Below are 16,180 nucleotides of genomic sequence, written 5' to 3' on the forward strand. Positions count from 1 at the left end.
CACATCAACAATCAAAAAGGTAAGTATGAAAATGTATTAAACGCATTACATTAAATACATATGTTAAATGCTATATATGAGAAGAAGGCATGTTAAGACAGTCTTGTCGTCCACTAATTCATATAACCCACTATAACAGTTGTATGGTTGAAAATAATTTTCAAAGACTACGAATAGCTCCTAAAACATACCTGCAATATATTCTAGCTTCATGGTATGAATCCTGTAAAAAAAGTTACATCAAAATTTTATCATAATGCTACACAAAATGCCATGTTTGTTGGGAAGATATGTCTTATGTGAAATGTTCCGCATAGAACAGAACAGTGATGACATGAACCAAAGCTGACTTTTCCTAAAAGACCCCATCCGACAGGCAAAAGTGACTTAAACACTTTACCCCGTGTGTTGATCTGTTTCAGCAAAAGGTTCTCTTTCCCCATGCTCTTCAGTTACATCTTCCTTCCTTGTTTCTGTAAAAGGGTTTCTTTCCTCACATTCATCACTGACTGGATCCTTTCCTGCATTAAAATGTAAAAGACAAACCATTTTTAGAGGAAGACGCTGTTGTGGACATCTTTTGTACAGAAACGTATTATTTGTGGACTTTTTTGGCTCTCTACCAATTAAAGCTTTAAAGCAGAGCTATGCATGGAATCACCGGGCTCCGGAACGTTTTACCGAGGCATTTTTGGAAGCCCTTCCGGTTCAAGTCCTAGTAAACAACGCTCACAGGTCAGACCCCTTGGATGTTAGCACCACACCCATGGAGAAGAGCTGCTCTGCGAGCATCTGTAATCCTGCTATGAGGGGGAGCCTCCCACGGGAAGCCTAAGGCCCTCGATCCTGCTTTGAAAACCTGGGGCCTCTTGGCACATGCACAATGGACTCCAAAGCCACGAAGGGGCCAGGGGTCTCGGGCTGCCCATGTGCCTCCCGCGCAGAGAGCAGACAGACCGTCTCCTTGGGCGTGCACCTTCTTTCGTGGCCCCTTGGGCTGTGTTTACCTGTGTGCTTCTTCGCCGGGGCGGCCCTAACTTGAGCCTCCAACTGAGCTTTGGCAGCCTTCCTGCTGCGCTTCCTGCCCACGGGCTCCATGGTTGGCTGTCCTGGGAAGTTAGAGGCGACCCCTGAACCTGGTTGAGTGCAAAGTCAGACTAAGTAAGCTAAGGAAACAGGATATGTGAAAGAGCCAACGGGATCTCGGATTCAAGAAAGGGTGGGGCTGGCCCACCCCGTGTATCCTGTGGGAGCAGGAGGGGATGGAGAAGATGCCAGTGTCCCCTCCTATCCTTCCTGGCCTGTCCAGCCCGTCCTTGGGGCTGGCTGCAGAACTCACAGCTGCCTCGCACACCTGAATGGCCCCTGCAGGATCCTTGCGGTGTCCCTGGGACAGAGCTCAGCCCTGCCCCTGTGTGCCCCAGAGACCTGCGTGGCCCGGAGGACCACGGGTGCCACAGGACCTCCCCAGCCATCTCTGGGGGAATGTCAGGGGCTGCACTGCCACTTGCCTGCCTGGATGCCCAGGTGACCCCTCGTGACCCCAAGTGTCCTGTCCTGACGGGCGGCCAGGCTGGAGGGACCCACTCGAACTGTCCCCCACAACACCCCTGTTTGTCGCCTCCCCACACACTCCGCCCCTCCTCCTCCCCTTCCCCCATCCCCTCACCCCACGAACACCACACCCCTCCCCTCCCCTGCCCCCATCCCTGGCCCCACACCCGGCCCCTGCCTGTCTGCCACTCCCCCGACCCTCCCCCCTTTGCCACCACCCCTCCCTTTCTCCCCTCTCCACCCCCTCCATTCCCCCAAGCCCCCCTCCCCTGCCCCACCCCTCCCCACTGCACACATACACAAGCCCCCGGGACACTCCCGGGCCCTGGGGATCACTCAGGTGTCTCCAGCTCCCTCCCTGCCCTGGCCCATCCCAACCCACCCTCAGGGCCTCGCCCTGACCCAGGCCCCAGGCAACGATGCCAGGGCCATTTCCTGCTTTGAAAACCTGGGGCCTCTTAGCACGTGCATGGTGGACTCCAAAGCCAAGAAGGGGCCAGGGGTCTCGGGCTGCCTGTGTGCAGGTCAGCCGGCCACTCAGCGCTTCACACCCTGGTTGCGAGAGAGCAGCATGCTCGACTTCCTGCCTCCCTACCGCAGGCGCTTCACCTGCGCTTCACACCCTGGTTGCGTGCGAGAGGGCCGCATGCTCGCCTTCCTGCCTCCCCACCGCGAGCGCTTCACCTGAGGGACCCCTGATGCCGCTTCCTCACAGAACCTGCAGGCACTGGCACCACGACGCTCTCTTAGAAAAATGGGTCCTCAGTTCTCGCGAGAGCAGCTGCCCTGGCTATCCACGCTCCTCTCTGACTGGTCAGCTCAGTGCGCATGCGCATGGAGGTGAAGGACCTTGGGGGCCACGACCCCTGCTGACACGCCTTCCCCCTTTCCGTAAGGGACCACCCATGGTTGCTGTGGACTGGGGTGGGTGGTGGTTCTTTGGGGCCTCTGTCCCCAGAACTTTTCAGCGCCTCCTCCTGGGGAGGGATGCAAGGACTCGGGATGGAGGCCAAGTGGACGGGGCCTAGGACCTCGCCCCCGAGCTCGTTCCAGCCACCCCTGCCACTCTGGCTAGAATGGCCTTCGCCTTGCAGGTGGAGCCCAGGCTCCCTCCCGTGCCCTGTGTGTTTCCACCATGTCCAGCTGCACCCTTTTTATCAATGGATTGTGCTTTTATGTTTTTTGCTTGCTTCTTTGTTTGTTTTGGAGACGGAGTCTCTCTCTGTCGCCCAGGCTGGAGTGCAGTGGCACGATCTTGGCTCACTGCAACCTCCACCTCTCGGATTCAAGCGATTCTCCCACCTCAGCCTCCCAAGGAGCTGGGATTACAGATGCGTGCCACCATTCTCGGCTAATTTTTGTATTTTTAGTAGAGACGGGGTTTCGTCATGTTGGCCAGGCTGGTCTCGAAGTCCTGACATCAAAGTGATCCACCTGCCTCAGCCTCCCAAAGTGCTGGGATTACAGGCATGAGCCACTGAGCCCATACCCAAAGTCGTGTTTTTAAAGGCATCAACTGTATGATGTATAGTTGTTTCCAAGAAATGATGACTAAAAGGTACTGATTGAGAAACTTTTGTCATTTCTTTCTTCAAAAAAAGTCAACTAGTTTCCTGCTAGTTCTTGCCACTTAAGTTAGCCATAGAAATCCCAGGAGTGACCATCAGGTTGTCAAAGGCCTTTCTTCTTGTTGCTGTAAGGTTGACCTGCTGATAGTAACAGATACACCCCACTCTCGGTTATTTCAGGATCAAGTAGATCCATTGGCCATGGAGTGATGGTCTTTTCAAGTCAGGCTATTTTGAGAGGTAATAAAATATTCGTGTACTTTAATTTATTTCTCTTTTGTACTTGCTTGTTTTAAAATACAGTTCTGCACATAAATATTTTTGACAAGATGAACAATATAGATCTATTTTGTCACATTACAAAACAAATTATTAAGATAAGTCAACAATGACTGTAAGTAGAACATTCTATTTCGTTATTAATTTTCATTAGATTTCCAAAACATTTTTCTGTATAACATATTCAGATATTTTGAATTCAGCAATGCAGTCAGATGTTTCATGTAAGTGGCTGGGTGCAGTGGCTCATGCCTGTAATCTCAGCACCTTGGGAGGCTGAGACGGGCAGATCACTGGAGGCCAGGAGTTCGAGACCACCCTGGCCAACATGGTGAAACCCCGTCTCTACCAAAATTACAGAAAAAATTGGGTGGCACCACACCTGTAATCCCAGATACTTGGGTGGCTGAGGCGCAAGAATCGTTTGAACCCAGGAGGCGGAGGTTGCAGTGAGCCAAGATCGCACCATGGCCCTCCAGCCTGGGTGACACAAGGAGACTCTGTCTCAAAATAAAATAAAATAAAATAAAATAAAATAAAATAAAATAAAATAAAATAAAACATATAAGTGTTCTTATGTGTTGATTATCTGAATTGTTTCTTTTTTCTTTGCTTTTATTCTACATGGGTATTACTTCACTTGTTTTAAAGAGTTGTGTGTTCATAATAAAGGCTCCCTTTTCTACATAGTTGGTCTTCCCTTCTTCCCTCAACATTTTAAAAAAAATTCTACAAAATCTACACAATCAACATTCTTCCTTTGGATTTAAGCTGAATTATTAATTTCTCCCCAAAATTACAGTTTTTCAGCAGCTGGGAAATGGAACCAAATGATGTTTAATTCTCCCAGCAGTGATGTGAGGAAACCTGCACAGAACATTGCTGCCCAGGGAGCTCCCCCAAGCCTGACATCCAGTGTGGTTTTGGGAGCGTGAAGGCATGGCAGACTGTCTGCGTGACGGAAATTAGTCGCCAGCGCCTCCAGAGGTCAAGACTGATACCGGTGGCCCAAAGCCCCCACTATAAATCATCAGCATTAACTGTCTAGCATGACTCAAAGCTCCAGGTAAACAAACACATTATGATCAGGCAGGATATTCCAAGGGTTTAGAGGTTATCCCCTGGAAGGCTGTCAAAGAACAGACCTTTCTTTGGAAAGTGCAGGGTTTGGACAACACAGACCTGCTGAGCTAACCTACTACTGCACTCTCAATGAGTGGCTCATTCAGCTCTTATTCTGAGTTCTCTCTCTCTCTTCCTAAAAAGTTCAGATCCTTGTGGATGGAAAATCTGGGAAACACAGCACTCACTGTAAACACACCATGCCTAGAATTCGGCTCCTCTTCAACAACCCGGGCTTTTGAACTGGGTCGAAGTCACTATGCCAGGATGACATTTTTTTACCTTAGAATGAATTCCCCCCAGGTGGCTCCTCATCCTCCAGGTATACAAGGCTCCTGGATGACCCATGGCCTCCACGGGGCACACCACAGTCTGAATCACAGCTGATTTTCTGGATTGCCCTTGGACTCAGCAGGACGATTCCACATCTTCCAAATTCTAGATATCCTGATATCGCAATATTTTTTATCCCCGTTTCTTAATGAAAGGGTAAATGGAGGTAGAGGTGTTTCTCAACAACCTGCAGCAACACATTTTTCTTTCAATTATTCAGTACTTAATTGGAAATCAAAGCCCCTTTCTAATGTATCGATAACATTGGGAATTGATGACTATTGTGTAGTTGTACTTAATCTACACCATGCTAATTCCTAACATGGGCTATGGAGGCAGCAGAGCGGCAGGTGACAACATATGCACTTCTCTCCCCGTCTGCCCAAAGCTCCTGGTAACTGTCAGATGAGCAGAGGACAGGGGAAACAATAGGAATATTTTAAAACTGTGGTTTTCAGGATGGGAATGTATTAATATCATACAACCTAATTATTTCCTTACTTTGTCTATATTGTTGTATATTGCCCGAGCTTCAGAGCTGTCAGAGTAAACCTCAAAGATGAGGAGCCAGCTGGCAGGTAAAAAGCAAAACAAAAACAGCCCGTTGCTCAATGACTAGGATTTTTAGTTCAATTACATTTCCTTGCCATCTAAATAGCCAGATGCAATGACCCATAGATAGAGCCAGTGTAGAAAATAGTTCAACCTAACATAATAATGTCTAAAGGAGTTAGTAATTGTTCTACTCAATTTGTTTCAGCCATTCTATTAGAATTCCTATTAATTGGATTTAATGGTAAATATATGGAATGTCATATAATGAAACAAACAACCTATTTAGAGCACACCAAGTTTCATGGACAACAAGTAACAAATCACTTTTTAAAAATCAATACCAACCAGGCCAGGTGTGGTGACTCACACCTGTAATCCTAACACTTTGGAGGCTGAGGTGGGAGGATTGCTTGAGGCCAGGAGTTCAAGACCAACCTGGCCAACGTAGTGAGACCGCCATATCTAAAAAAAAAAGAAAAGAAAAGAAGAAGAAAAAAATGAATAACAATGTGTACAGTGAGATCAAAGAACACTAGCTACCATCTAACCTTGGTTTAATACTCTTAAATCCTTGAGAAGGCTGGCATACATGGAGTCTCTCCAGGAAGACATTTGAGGCAGAAAACTGGAATGGGAGCAGGCAATGTGTCATTTCATCATCTGAAATGGGGACTTTATTAACTTGTCTGAGTATAAAGTCAAGAAAGAAAGTATTTTTCAGGACTGTTTAATTAAATGTCATTCTGTTTATCAACACAGGGAAATCTGGCAGCAATTTCTAACCATATGGGATTTTTGAAAGTATATGAGAAACATGTGATTATGTGTTTAGCTGAGTATTATTTAAAATGTATGCAAAATCCTGAGAGGGCTTTTAACTAAGTTCCTAAAATCATCCTCTGGTGCATTCTATTTGATATGCTGTTGTGTGCATAAAATTGTTCCAATAGAAATAAAGCAGAGCCTCAATAAAACCAACCCGGCCCGCTTTAATGACCTCCTTCCTGTAATTGTAAATTCCATAATCGTTTCTTTTGACTGTAGGCAACATAACAAGACAAAACCTATAATTTTCTAAAGGAATAGAATCAATACAAAAACAAAGGTGTTTCATACTGCTTACAGAAGATAAATGTATCCTGCAAGCTGAATGATGGCAGATCAGCTTGTGCTCTTCTAAATCATCTAAATATCATCAGTGCCTTTGATTACAGCCTCAGGCCCAGTGCTTAAAAAATCAAAGTTTGCTTTCAAGGAATGTCATTTAAAAACTGCTGATCATCTAAGCCTTGGGAGGTCAAGGACACTCTGATTTCCTTTATACTTACAAGTTTAATTTGATGTTTGCCAAAATAGACTTAGGTATAAATTTTACATCAAGATGCTAAGCAGAGCCCCACACAAAATATTTATAGCTGGGATTTGTTAAATATAAGATTATTTTTATGACTGGGACATTAGAGATGCAACCATCAATGAATTAAAAAAATAAATTTTAACAACTTTCTCTAGCATCAAGTTGAAACACAAGTCTCAATAGAGCAAGTTTCAGGAACAGGTGGGATTTCAGGAAGTTTCAGGAACAGCAGCTCAGATCCTCTTCTTAAAGGGGGATTCCCTCTTGACATGAAGCCGGCAACTCACTCTGCGTGCAGAACATGCAACATATTTCCATGCCGGGGAGAGAAGGATGTGACGTCATTCATTCACTCATTCAGTCATTCCCTTATTCGTCTATCTAATAGCTGTCAAGACTCCTAGTATGTGTTGGGCATTGTACTACATGCTAAGTATATAGAATCTCTTTTCTAAACTCAAAAAGTTGTAAGTAGGTGGTAGTAGTGGTCAGGTTAAAACATTTGTGAAAAGAAGAAATTACAGTGACAAGTGCTACAACAGATAGTAAGTGATGTAGGATCCATAAGGAAGAAGGACAAATTGTTTGTAGTGTTGACAGGGAAGACTTTACAACAGGAGAAATTATCTGAGATTAGTTTGGAAGGATAAGGACAAAAAGGTATTCCAGTAGAAAATGGGGACAAAAAGTAGAAAAATGGGGCACTTTAGTCTGGGAGTCATCAAAGGTGGGGTATACTTGGAAAGAGTAAATTTTTTGTAGAACTATAAGAGATTTCAGGGTCTGTGTGAGTTATAGTTTTAGGAGATAAAGTTGAAGATATTTGGGTACAATATCTTGGGGTATAAGCCAAGAGATAATATAATTTTATTTTTGCACGTCAGTGGTTCTCAATCAGGGGCAACTTTGTGCCCCCTCCCTGGGATATTTGGCAAGGTCTAGTTTTTGCTGTTACAACTGGGGAGGGGGGCAGGCTACTGGCATCTGGCAGGTGGAGACCAGGGATCCACTAAGCATCCTACACTGTACAAAGTCCCTACAGCAAAGACTCTGTCCCAAATGTCGACAGTGCTAGGGTGAGCAACCTTGCTCTAGATAATGGAGATTAACTGAAAGATTTTACACATGGAGAGAAGTAAAGGGGTACTTTCTAGGAAGGTGATGCGACATCTTCTAGGAGGTTTGCCACATCATGATGGTCATCACAACGCTGGGAGGCAATAAGACAAACAATATTCATCTGCAGGGAGAAAGATCAACTAACTTCTTGAGCATCTACTCTGTGCTGGATATTCAATGTGTTGTATCAATCCCCCCATGATATTGGCAACTGCTACTTTCTGCAGCAGTGGGGACCGTCAGATGAAACAGGATGAGACTAGAGGCTGGGAGACTAGAGGCTGGGAGACCATATAGATCAAAATTCACTCTCACATGGAAATAGTGGAGGTCTGGACTATAGCAGTGTCTGCGGAGGTGGAGATCTGAGAGCAAAGAGGAAGGTCAAATCAAAAGGAATTTTTTACCAATTACATGTGAGAAGGGTTTAGCCACCAAATGGAAGGTTTACAGAATGACTTCGAGGTGGCTGGTTTGGAAGAGTGGGTAGCTGGAGAGACTGTAAAAGGAAGTCTTGGAGGGCAGGTATAGGGCTACCCACACTTGTGACCTTTGAGGTGCCCATGGGAGGTTCAGATGTAGATGCCTGGTAAGCAAAAGGAAAAATAAGTCTCCAGTTGTAAAGAGACCACAAACAGAAATGTGTTTAAGAGTTTGCAACATCACAATGGTCATCAAAACACTGAGTGTCATTAAGAGAACAATATTTGCCTGCGGGGAGAAAGATCAACTAATTTATTGAGCATCTACTCTGTGCCGGACAGTCAATATGTTATCATCTCAGTCTCCCCATGATATTGGCAAGGAGACTGAATGCAGACAGGCCCAGGAAGGTGCTCAAAGTCAGGCAGCCAGCCAGAGGCAGAGCCAAGCTTGGAACCGTGTCTCACCAAAACCAATCCCCATCCATTCATTCTTTCAATAATATTTATAAAGTGAATTGCTGCGTGGAGAGGAGAAGCCACAGAACAGGTTGAGAAAGAAGACCCTGAGATAGGAAAAGAAAAAGTGAAGAATGATGTCATCAAGTCCAAAGGAAGGAAGAACTTCAAGTAATAGTTTCAGTTATCCATTGTAAAAAGACTCAGAGTCAGACCAGAGGATGTTTCTGCCATAAATTGCTATCCAAATGATATCAAGTCATGCACACACACACAGAGTTTATATCAGAGTTAGAATGTGTACACTGCATTAGACACTGAGCATCATCAGGGTCTTGCTGGAGTGCCAGGAGCAAAAAACAGACCATAATTTGTAGAAAAGTACTTAGAGTTTGAGGAAGTAGAGCCAGGAAGAACAGAAGGAAGGTAGGGTGGTTGCTAAAGGGAAGATATTTTACAGATGAAGATTCAGACTTGAGCATAGATGTAGGCTGAAGGACTTGAGTGGAAACACCAAAGTTTGAGTATGTAGGAGAGAGGGTCTAAATGAGAGAATGAAGGAGTTTGGCCTTGGTGTGGAGAAGGGTCCACTGTTTCTTTAAAATAGTGGTCTTCAATCTTCTTGGGCCCATAGACTCTCTTGAGAATCTCGTGAACGTTTTAGATGTCTCTCCAGAAAAACAACTGTAAACATTCTCAAAACTGGGTATGATCTTAGGGAGTTCTTGCTAAAATCTCCTAAGCTTAAAATTTAACAGGCTGTCCTTGAGAGTGAAGAGGTGCTATTAATGTTATTATAGAGGACAACAGGCTCCATTGAAGCTTCAAGCAATCCCAGACTGGTGAATTGGAAGTGGCTAGAGAATGTGATGAGCTGGATTTCCTCTGTGCTGGCATTGATTATCAAGTTATTTTTATTGATTATTATTACTAATCAATTTATAATTGATTTGATACTAATTTGGTATTAATAATTATCAATAATAAATAGTATTATAATCAATAATCTATAATTATTGATTGTGATTAATAATCAATAATTATTATTGATTATTATTGACTGAATCACAGTAAGAGTTCCCCTGAAGTTCCCCTGAAAAGAGCAGTTTGCATTTGTTAGGAAAGAGGTGCTCTGGAAATTGATTTCTTTCAAACAATTGGCTCCTGTGAAATCCTTGCAATATCCTTGTGTAAAGCCAGGGTTATGTGGATGACCTCTGAAAGCCATTGATGTGGAAATTCCTAATGTAGAAAAGGTATCAGAAATGTTTCTGGAAATGTTTACACCTGGAATAGCAATTTGGTATATCCCGGGGGAAGTATCCAGAGCGAGGAAATCAACAGGAGCCCAAAGTTTTGCATTCTATTTATTGAGTAAAAATGTATAGATTGCTAGCCACATGACAAGACCTGTTCCAAGTGCTTTATGAACGAATTTATTAAATCCTCATCATAAGTCTACTAGGTAGGTACTGCCATTATCCCCATTTTACAGAGAGGGCTATAGAGGCACAGTGAGATAGCAGGGTTGATCTTAGTTTGGGTCAGAGGGTAGATTTGGAACCAGGCTGTCTGTTTCCAGAGTCTGACCTCCCACTTCTACTCTATATTGAGAAAGTTTACATATTATAATATGTTCACACATTCACTCAGTCAACTCTTCTTATAAGCTTTTAAATATCGTACTTGTTTAATCACATGTATTCTTTAGTATTGTAAAGGTAACTATCTATCCTCTGACAAGGACTGTAGATGGGAAGAAATGCATCCAGGAATCTAATTAATCACACCAGGACCCTATGGATACATTTAGGGGTATGGGAACAGTACCTCATCACTACTTATAGGTTTTGAGAGCCTTCAATGAGCCACCTCTGAAGCCTTTTTAAAGATGGCTGGACGTGCTTAGGCAGAGGGTCCCTGATTTGTGTGCTAAAGCGCCTTCAGATGAAGGAGTTTCAGGTGAACAGAAATTCTCAGATGTTAAATGCTGCTACAACTCTGGAAACACTGCCTACTCCTGCCAGGTGACCAGAAACTCAATCACCTTCTCCGCTAACTGACCTCAAAGCAACTTTACCCGTAATAGCTAAGAATACCAGCCAATACTTGCTGCTGAGTATTTCTTGTGGGCCAGGCTACACACACACACACACACACACACGCAGATGCAGATGCAGGTACTCAGTTCGCACAGTGGTACAGTAGTGCAGGGTCATAAAAATAAGCATGCAAGTTGAAGCCATCTGAAGCAAGCTTAATAATCAATGGGAAAATTATAATTTATCTGTGGGCCTTTAAAATTTTTGCCAAAATATTGTAAATTCTCATATTCTAAGTTATAAATACATAATGACATAAATGCGTAAGTATGATCAAGTATTTTGATGGGTGCAAGGTTTCCTTGGGGAGTGATGAAAATGTTCTGCTTGACGTCTTTTTATTATATAACTTTTGCTACAGAGAGAGCATCTTTTCTATGCCTTAGCAGATTGTCACATTCTTTTCTGCTTGATTCGCCTTTGAAATTTTACCCTTTGTGCTGAAATATCAGGATATATTTGAGAGTTTCTTTAGCTTGAGAGTTTTTGCCAGCATTGCTTCCTCTGGGACATCTCGATCCTTTTCCCCACGGCCACCTCATTTCTGTTGACAGGTTTGGCCTCACCACTTTTCTGTGGCTGCATACCTAGAGTCTCTCAAATGATGGCAATACTCCCACAGTCAGCTATTTCTTCAACGACTCCTTTATGTTTGATTCTAGCTTTACCACTCTTCATTTCTTTGCTTTGTTAGCCAAATCCCTCTGTTGAAAACCTGCTTTGTTAAATGTTGTGTGTGTGTTTTTCATGGGAGATAAGGAGGCAACACAACCACACGCTTTGCTGTCTTTGCACAAACGGATATGTGATCATGATGCACATCGTTTTTAATGCAGTGATGTGTGGATGGAAGAGCTAGCAGCAAAGTTTGTATTGTATGCAATTCCTCACAGTTAACATAACATGGTAACTGAAGCTTGAACTGTGCTGTAAGGAGACTGATGTTATTTGACTAAACTGGGGTAACTGAAATTCAGGAGTATTAGAATCTTACTAATTAAGGACTGCTTCTGTGTGTTTATGTGTGTATGCAAAATCATTGATTTATCTTGCACGTTGCAAGCTCTATTATTAAAACTAATTTACATAAGGGAAACGGAGGCACAGGTTGATAAAGGACCCACAGCTAACAAGGAATGGGGCTGGGATTTGTGTCCAGGTGGTCAGCTCTGGAATCCAAGTACTTAACCTCTCCAACACACTGCATTTTTTTTTTTTGAGACAGATTCTCCCTTTGTCACCCAGGCTGGAGTGCAGTGGTGCAATCTCAGCTCACTGCAACCTCCGCCTCCCGGTTTCAAGAGATTCTCGTGCCTCAGCCTCTGGAGTAGCTGGGATTACAGGCGCCCACTACCACGCCCGGCTAATTTTTGTATTTTTAGTAGAGACAAGATTTCAGCGTGTTGTTCAGGATGGTCTCGAACTCCTGACCTCAAGTGATCCACCTGCGTTGGCCTTCCAAAGTGCTGGGATTACAGGCTTGAACCACTGTGCCTGGCCCACACTGCATTCCTCAGTTGGCCCAGTATAATTTACATTTTTTAATGTAAAAAATCTATTTTCTTAAATACTTGGATAATAAAATCTGTTTTCCCCCCCCTTTATATTTCTTGGAGAATGGCCTGGTAAGAAACTGTGTTGGACACTCAGGGTTAGGAACACTAAAGATTAGAAAGCGGAGAACAAAAGCTAGATGAGGCTAGTTATACAGCAAAAGTGTGCATGAACTAGTGTAGCTGCAACATAGCTCTTCGTTTTATTTTGTGGCAATTTCAGCATACACCTATATCTATTGTTTTTCCTTCCATTGGTATCTGCTGTTCAGACACCTTCAACAAATATTTATTCAGCTCTTACTCGATGCCAGGTTCTATGTTAATCTCCTGCCTTTAGACCATGGGTCCTTTCCTTGTTTTGCCTCAGTGTGTGTAATATTTAATCAATCTAGGTTACAGCATAATTCTTTTCCAATAAGGAGCCAACTACTTTAAAGAAAGAGGAAAGAAACACGAAATGAGACTTAGTAATCAAGGACAGGTTTATTTTAGAGAAATAAACTTGAGAGGGTCTTCTGGCCAATTTTGGTCAGGAGCCTTCTCTCTTACAGACTGAGGATATTTAAGGGCTTTGGAAGGAGGGGCTTATCGTAGGTCTAGAATGTTTCTATGTGAGGGAAACTTAATTGCGGGGTTGGAATGTCTCTGGTTGGAGGGGAGGCTGTCTCGGGGTTGGCATGTTTCTGGTTGGAGAGGGGTTTATCTTAGGGTTGGAATGTTTCTGGTTATGCTGACATTAGCTATTAGGCTGATGTTTTAGGGCTGGATTTAGGTGGTTTTTTAATCAAGGGGAACTTAGAATGGTGGTGTTCATTCAAGATGGAGATGCTCCCGCTCTGTCAACTACTGTCTGCACAAATCTGTTGCTTCGAAGGTTGGTATTAGTAAACACAATGGCATGCATTTATAAAAGTGGGTTTTCAGTTCTTCATTTCAAGTTTACCTGTCATCTTTGGCATATGTCCCTAGAGCTCTGCTACCCTAGAAAATATACACATTACAAATGTAAATCATAAATAGTTTTGGCAGATGAAACACAAGACATCCCATTAAATTTGAATTTTTTTCCATTAGACATACTTGTACTAAAAATTTATCTGTTGTTTATCTGAAATTCAGCTGTAACGACAGGCATCCTGTATTTTTATTTGCTAAAAGTTTGGCAGTGCTAACCATATATGAACATTGTACATGTCCATAAAAGAGCAAGCATTTGATGAGAATGCATTAATATTTGTTTACATTCGTGAATAATATAACAAAATACAAATGGGATACAAGTCAATAATGCAACTCATTTTCACTCAAGAAACACGTAGGTGGAAAATTCCCTTAATCAAAGCAAACCTTTGATCAGCTGCAAAATAAAAGACTTACTCTCACATGCCAGACATGTGTTAATGTGCATAGCTAAAATAAAGCATGGGAGGCATATTAGACTCAGAAACATCCTCTAAAACCATAACTGTAGTATCTGAAATCTCCCACAAATAATGAATGCAAGTCGGCACAGACTAACCCAACAGCAGCAAGTTGGGTAACATACATTATGTGATAATCTAAGGCACTGCTCAGCAAACGTTTTCTGTAAAGAGAAAGATAGCAAATATTTTCACCTGTGCAGACATACAGCCTATCACATCTACCCAACTCAGCCACTGTAGCTCGAGAGCAGGCATAGACACAGACACCCACAGTGGAATGTGTGTGCCAGTGTCCCAATAAAACTTTATTTACAGAAACAGGAAGTGGGCCAGAATTGTCCCACAGGCTCTACTTTGCAAGCCCTACCTAAAAGGAGTTTGTTGGTACCTTCTTACTCTGTTGATAAGCTTTTTTTTCTCTCAAAGGAAGAAACAATTGTAAGAATTATTAAATGCTGTCAATCTTCTGTCATAGAATAATTAGGAAACTGAAAAGGCTTAGGTGGGGGAGTGAGATTATAAAAATTCAAACTATTCTAAGAGCAGTTAAGGGCAGATAGTTATGAATGAAATCAACTAGATTTTTAAATAACATCTAAATTGTGAGGGTCAAAAAGATGAAGAGGTCTGCTTATGTGGTGAACTAAGCACATATATGATTTCCTCTCCTTTTCGAAGTTCACGATAATGACGTTAAATCAATGTATTAATGCATAGGAACAAACAGAATGGGGAAGACAGGAGTAGAGGAAATTTCAGCAAATTTTGGAAACTGGAAAGTGTATATAAAAGCACTACCTGGTTTGGAAACTAAGTATAATTAAAATGTGGGCTCTGAACACAGGCTCTGTCCTGTTTTGGGGGAGGGGTACAGTCGGAAATGAGGAATTTGGGCCCTGACTGAGAGTTTTTGAATTGAGATACACTACAGAATATGAGCAGTGAGCCTGATGGTGAGTTTGCTTCACCAATCTCAACCTCAGCTTTTCCGTCATCCTCAATCATCTCACCAGAGTCCAGTAATAAAGCAAAAAGAGCTATATGAAGAAATGTTGAACTAGAAAAGTCATTTTCCTTATGGGTTGCAATGTAAATAATTCTTTTCAGGTCTCAACATACAGTCCAATGGTGTCATTTATTGGGAAGAAGAATACCTTTAGCCATATAATAATAAAAACAAAGCACCTTCAAGGCCTGAACTAGTATGGGTTAATAATCCTGATTTGATCAAATGCAACTGATGATGTATGGATCTACCAGATCTTCATGTTACTTTGGATTAAAACATGCAGAATAAAAATATTCTACATGATTTCTTTTAGATTTCATGTGTTGTTCAATACCAATGGAAACCTAATTTACCAAAACACATAATACTATATATACTTAAATTATAGTCGATCCCACGTTATTTCATCTTATAAAATGTTTAATATTCTCCCATTAATAGCACATAAAATTATATGGGCTACTGGGCTGATTAACTTTTAGTTTTGTATTCTTTATTTTTTTTATGCAACAAACAGGAAAAGTAAGATCATAATGCCTAACAGAATTAGTAGATTTAAGTCTGAATTATTATAGATGGTCCTTAATTAATTATTCCCAAAAGCCTAACACCAACACCCATATTTACCAAAAGAATATTATGCCATTTATCATATTCCCTGCTTAATAAGAACTTGTAGTTTTTTACATCACACTACAATACTGCAAATTTTAAAATGCGGAACAACATACAGATTTATTCTTGTTTATATAGCCTATAATAAAAAGTGGATAGATTCATTTAATTAGCTCTTGATTGCTTTTGGTAATCAGTCTTATAAAAATGTCTATTGTAATCTATTTCTCAGTAGGTCTTATCATGTTTTATGAAAGGCATAGTAGCTCATTTATTTGAATTGAACTATTTAGCCTGACTGTTTTGACAAAAGGAGGTCTGATATGGTTAAGTACTTTGTTTTGTTTTTGTTTTGTCACTCTATCATCCAGGTTGGAGTGCAGTGGTGCTATCATAGCTCACTGCAGCCTTGACCTCCCAGGCTCAGTCAATTCTCCCACCTCAGCCTCCTGAGAAGCTGGGACTACAGCACCACCAAGCCTGGCTCACTTCTTAATTTAAAATTTTTTGTGTGTGTGGAGACAGAATCTCACTGTGTTGCTCAGGATGATCTCGAACTCCTGGCAGCAAGGATTCCTCTCCCCTTGGCCTCCCAAAGTACAAAGATTAAACGCGTGAGCCATGCCTGGCCTGAGTACTTCGAAAAGAGGACTGATTTGCTAATTGAAAAGAGGACTAATTTGAAATTTCCCATATATTGGAAAGC

General features: G+C 42.3%; 1 protein-coding gene across 1 annotated transcript in view; it reads right to left on the reverse strand.

Annotated features, from left to right (window-relative positions):
• Window positions 1–16,180, reverse strand: part of FAM9A (family with sequence similarity 9 member A) — a 41,926-nt gene that overhangs the window by 7,060 nt on the left and 18,686 nt on the right. Inside the window, 6 exon segments of the mRNA XM_055376838.1 lie at window positions 192–223; window positions 401–521; window positions 1,008–1,136; window positions 2,239–2,258; window positions 2,353–2,531; window positions 5,358–5,427. Coding sequence (XP_055232813.1) covers window positions 192–223; window positions 401–521; window positions 1,008–1,136; window positions 2,239–2,258; window positions 2,353–2,531; window positions 5,358–5,427 — 551 coding nt within the window.

This window comes from Gorilla gorilla, chromosome X (assembly GCF_029281585.2).
Source record: "Gorilla gorilla gorilla isolate KB3781 chromosome X, NHGRI_mGorGor1-v2.1_pri, whole genome shotgun sequence".
NCBI lineage: Eukaryota > Metazoa > Chordata > Mammalia > Primates > Hominidae > Gorilla > Gorilla gorilla.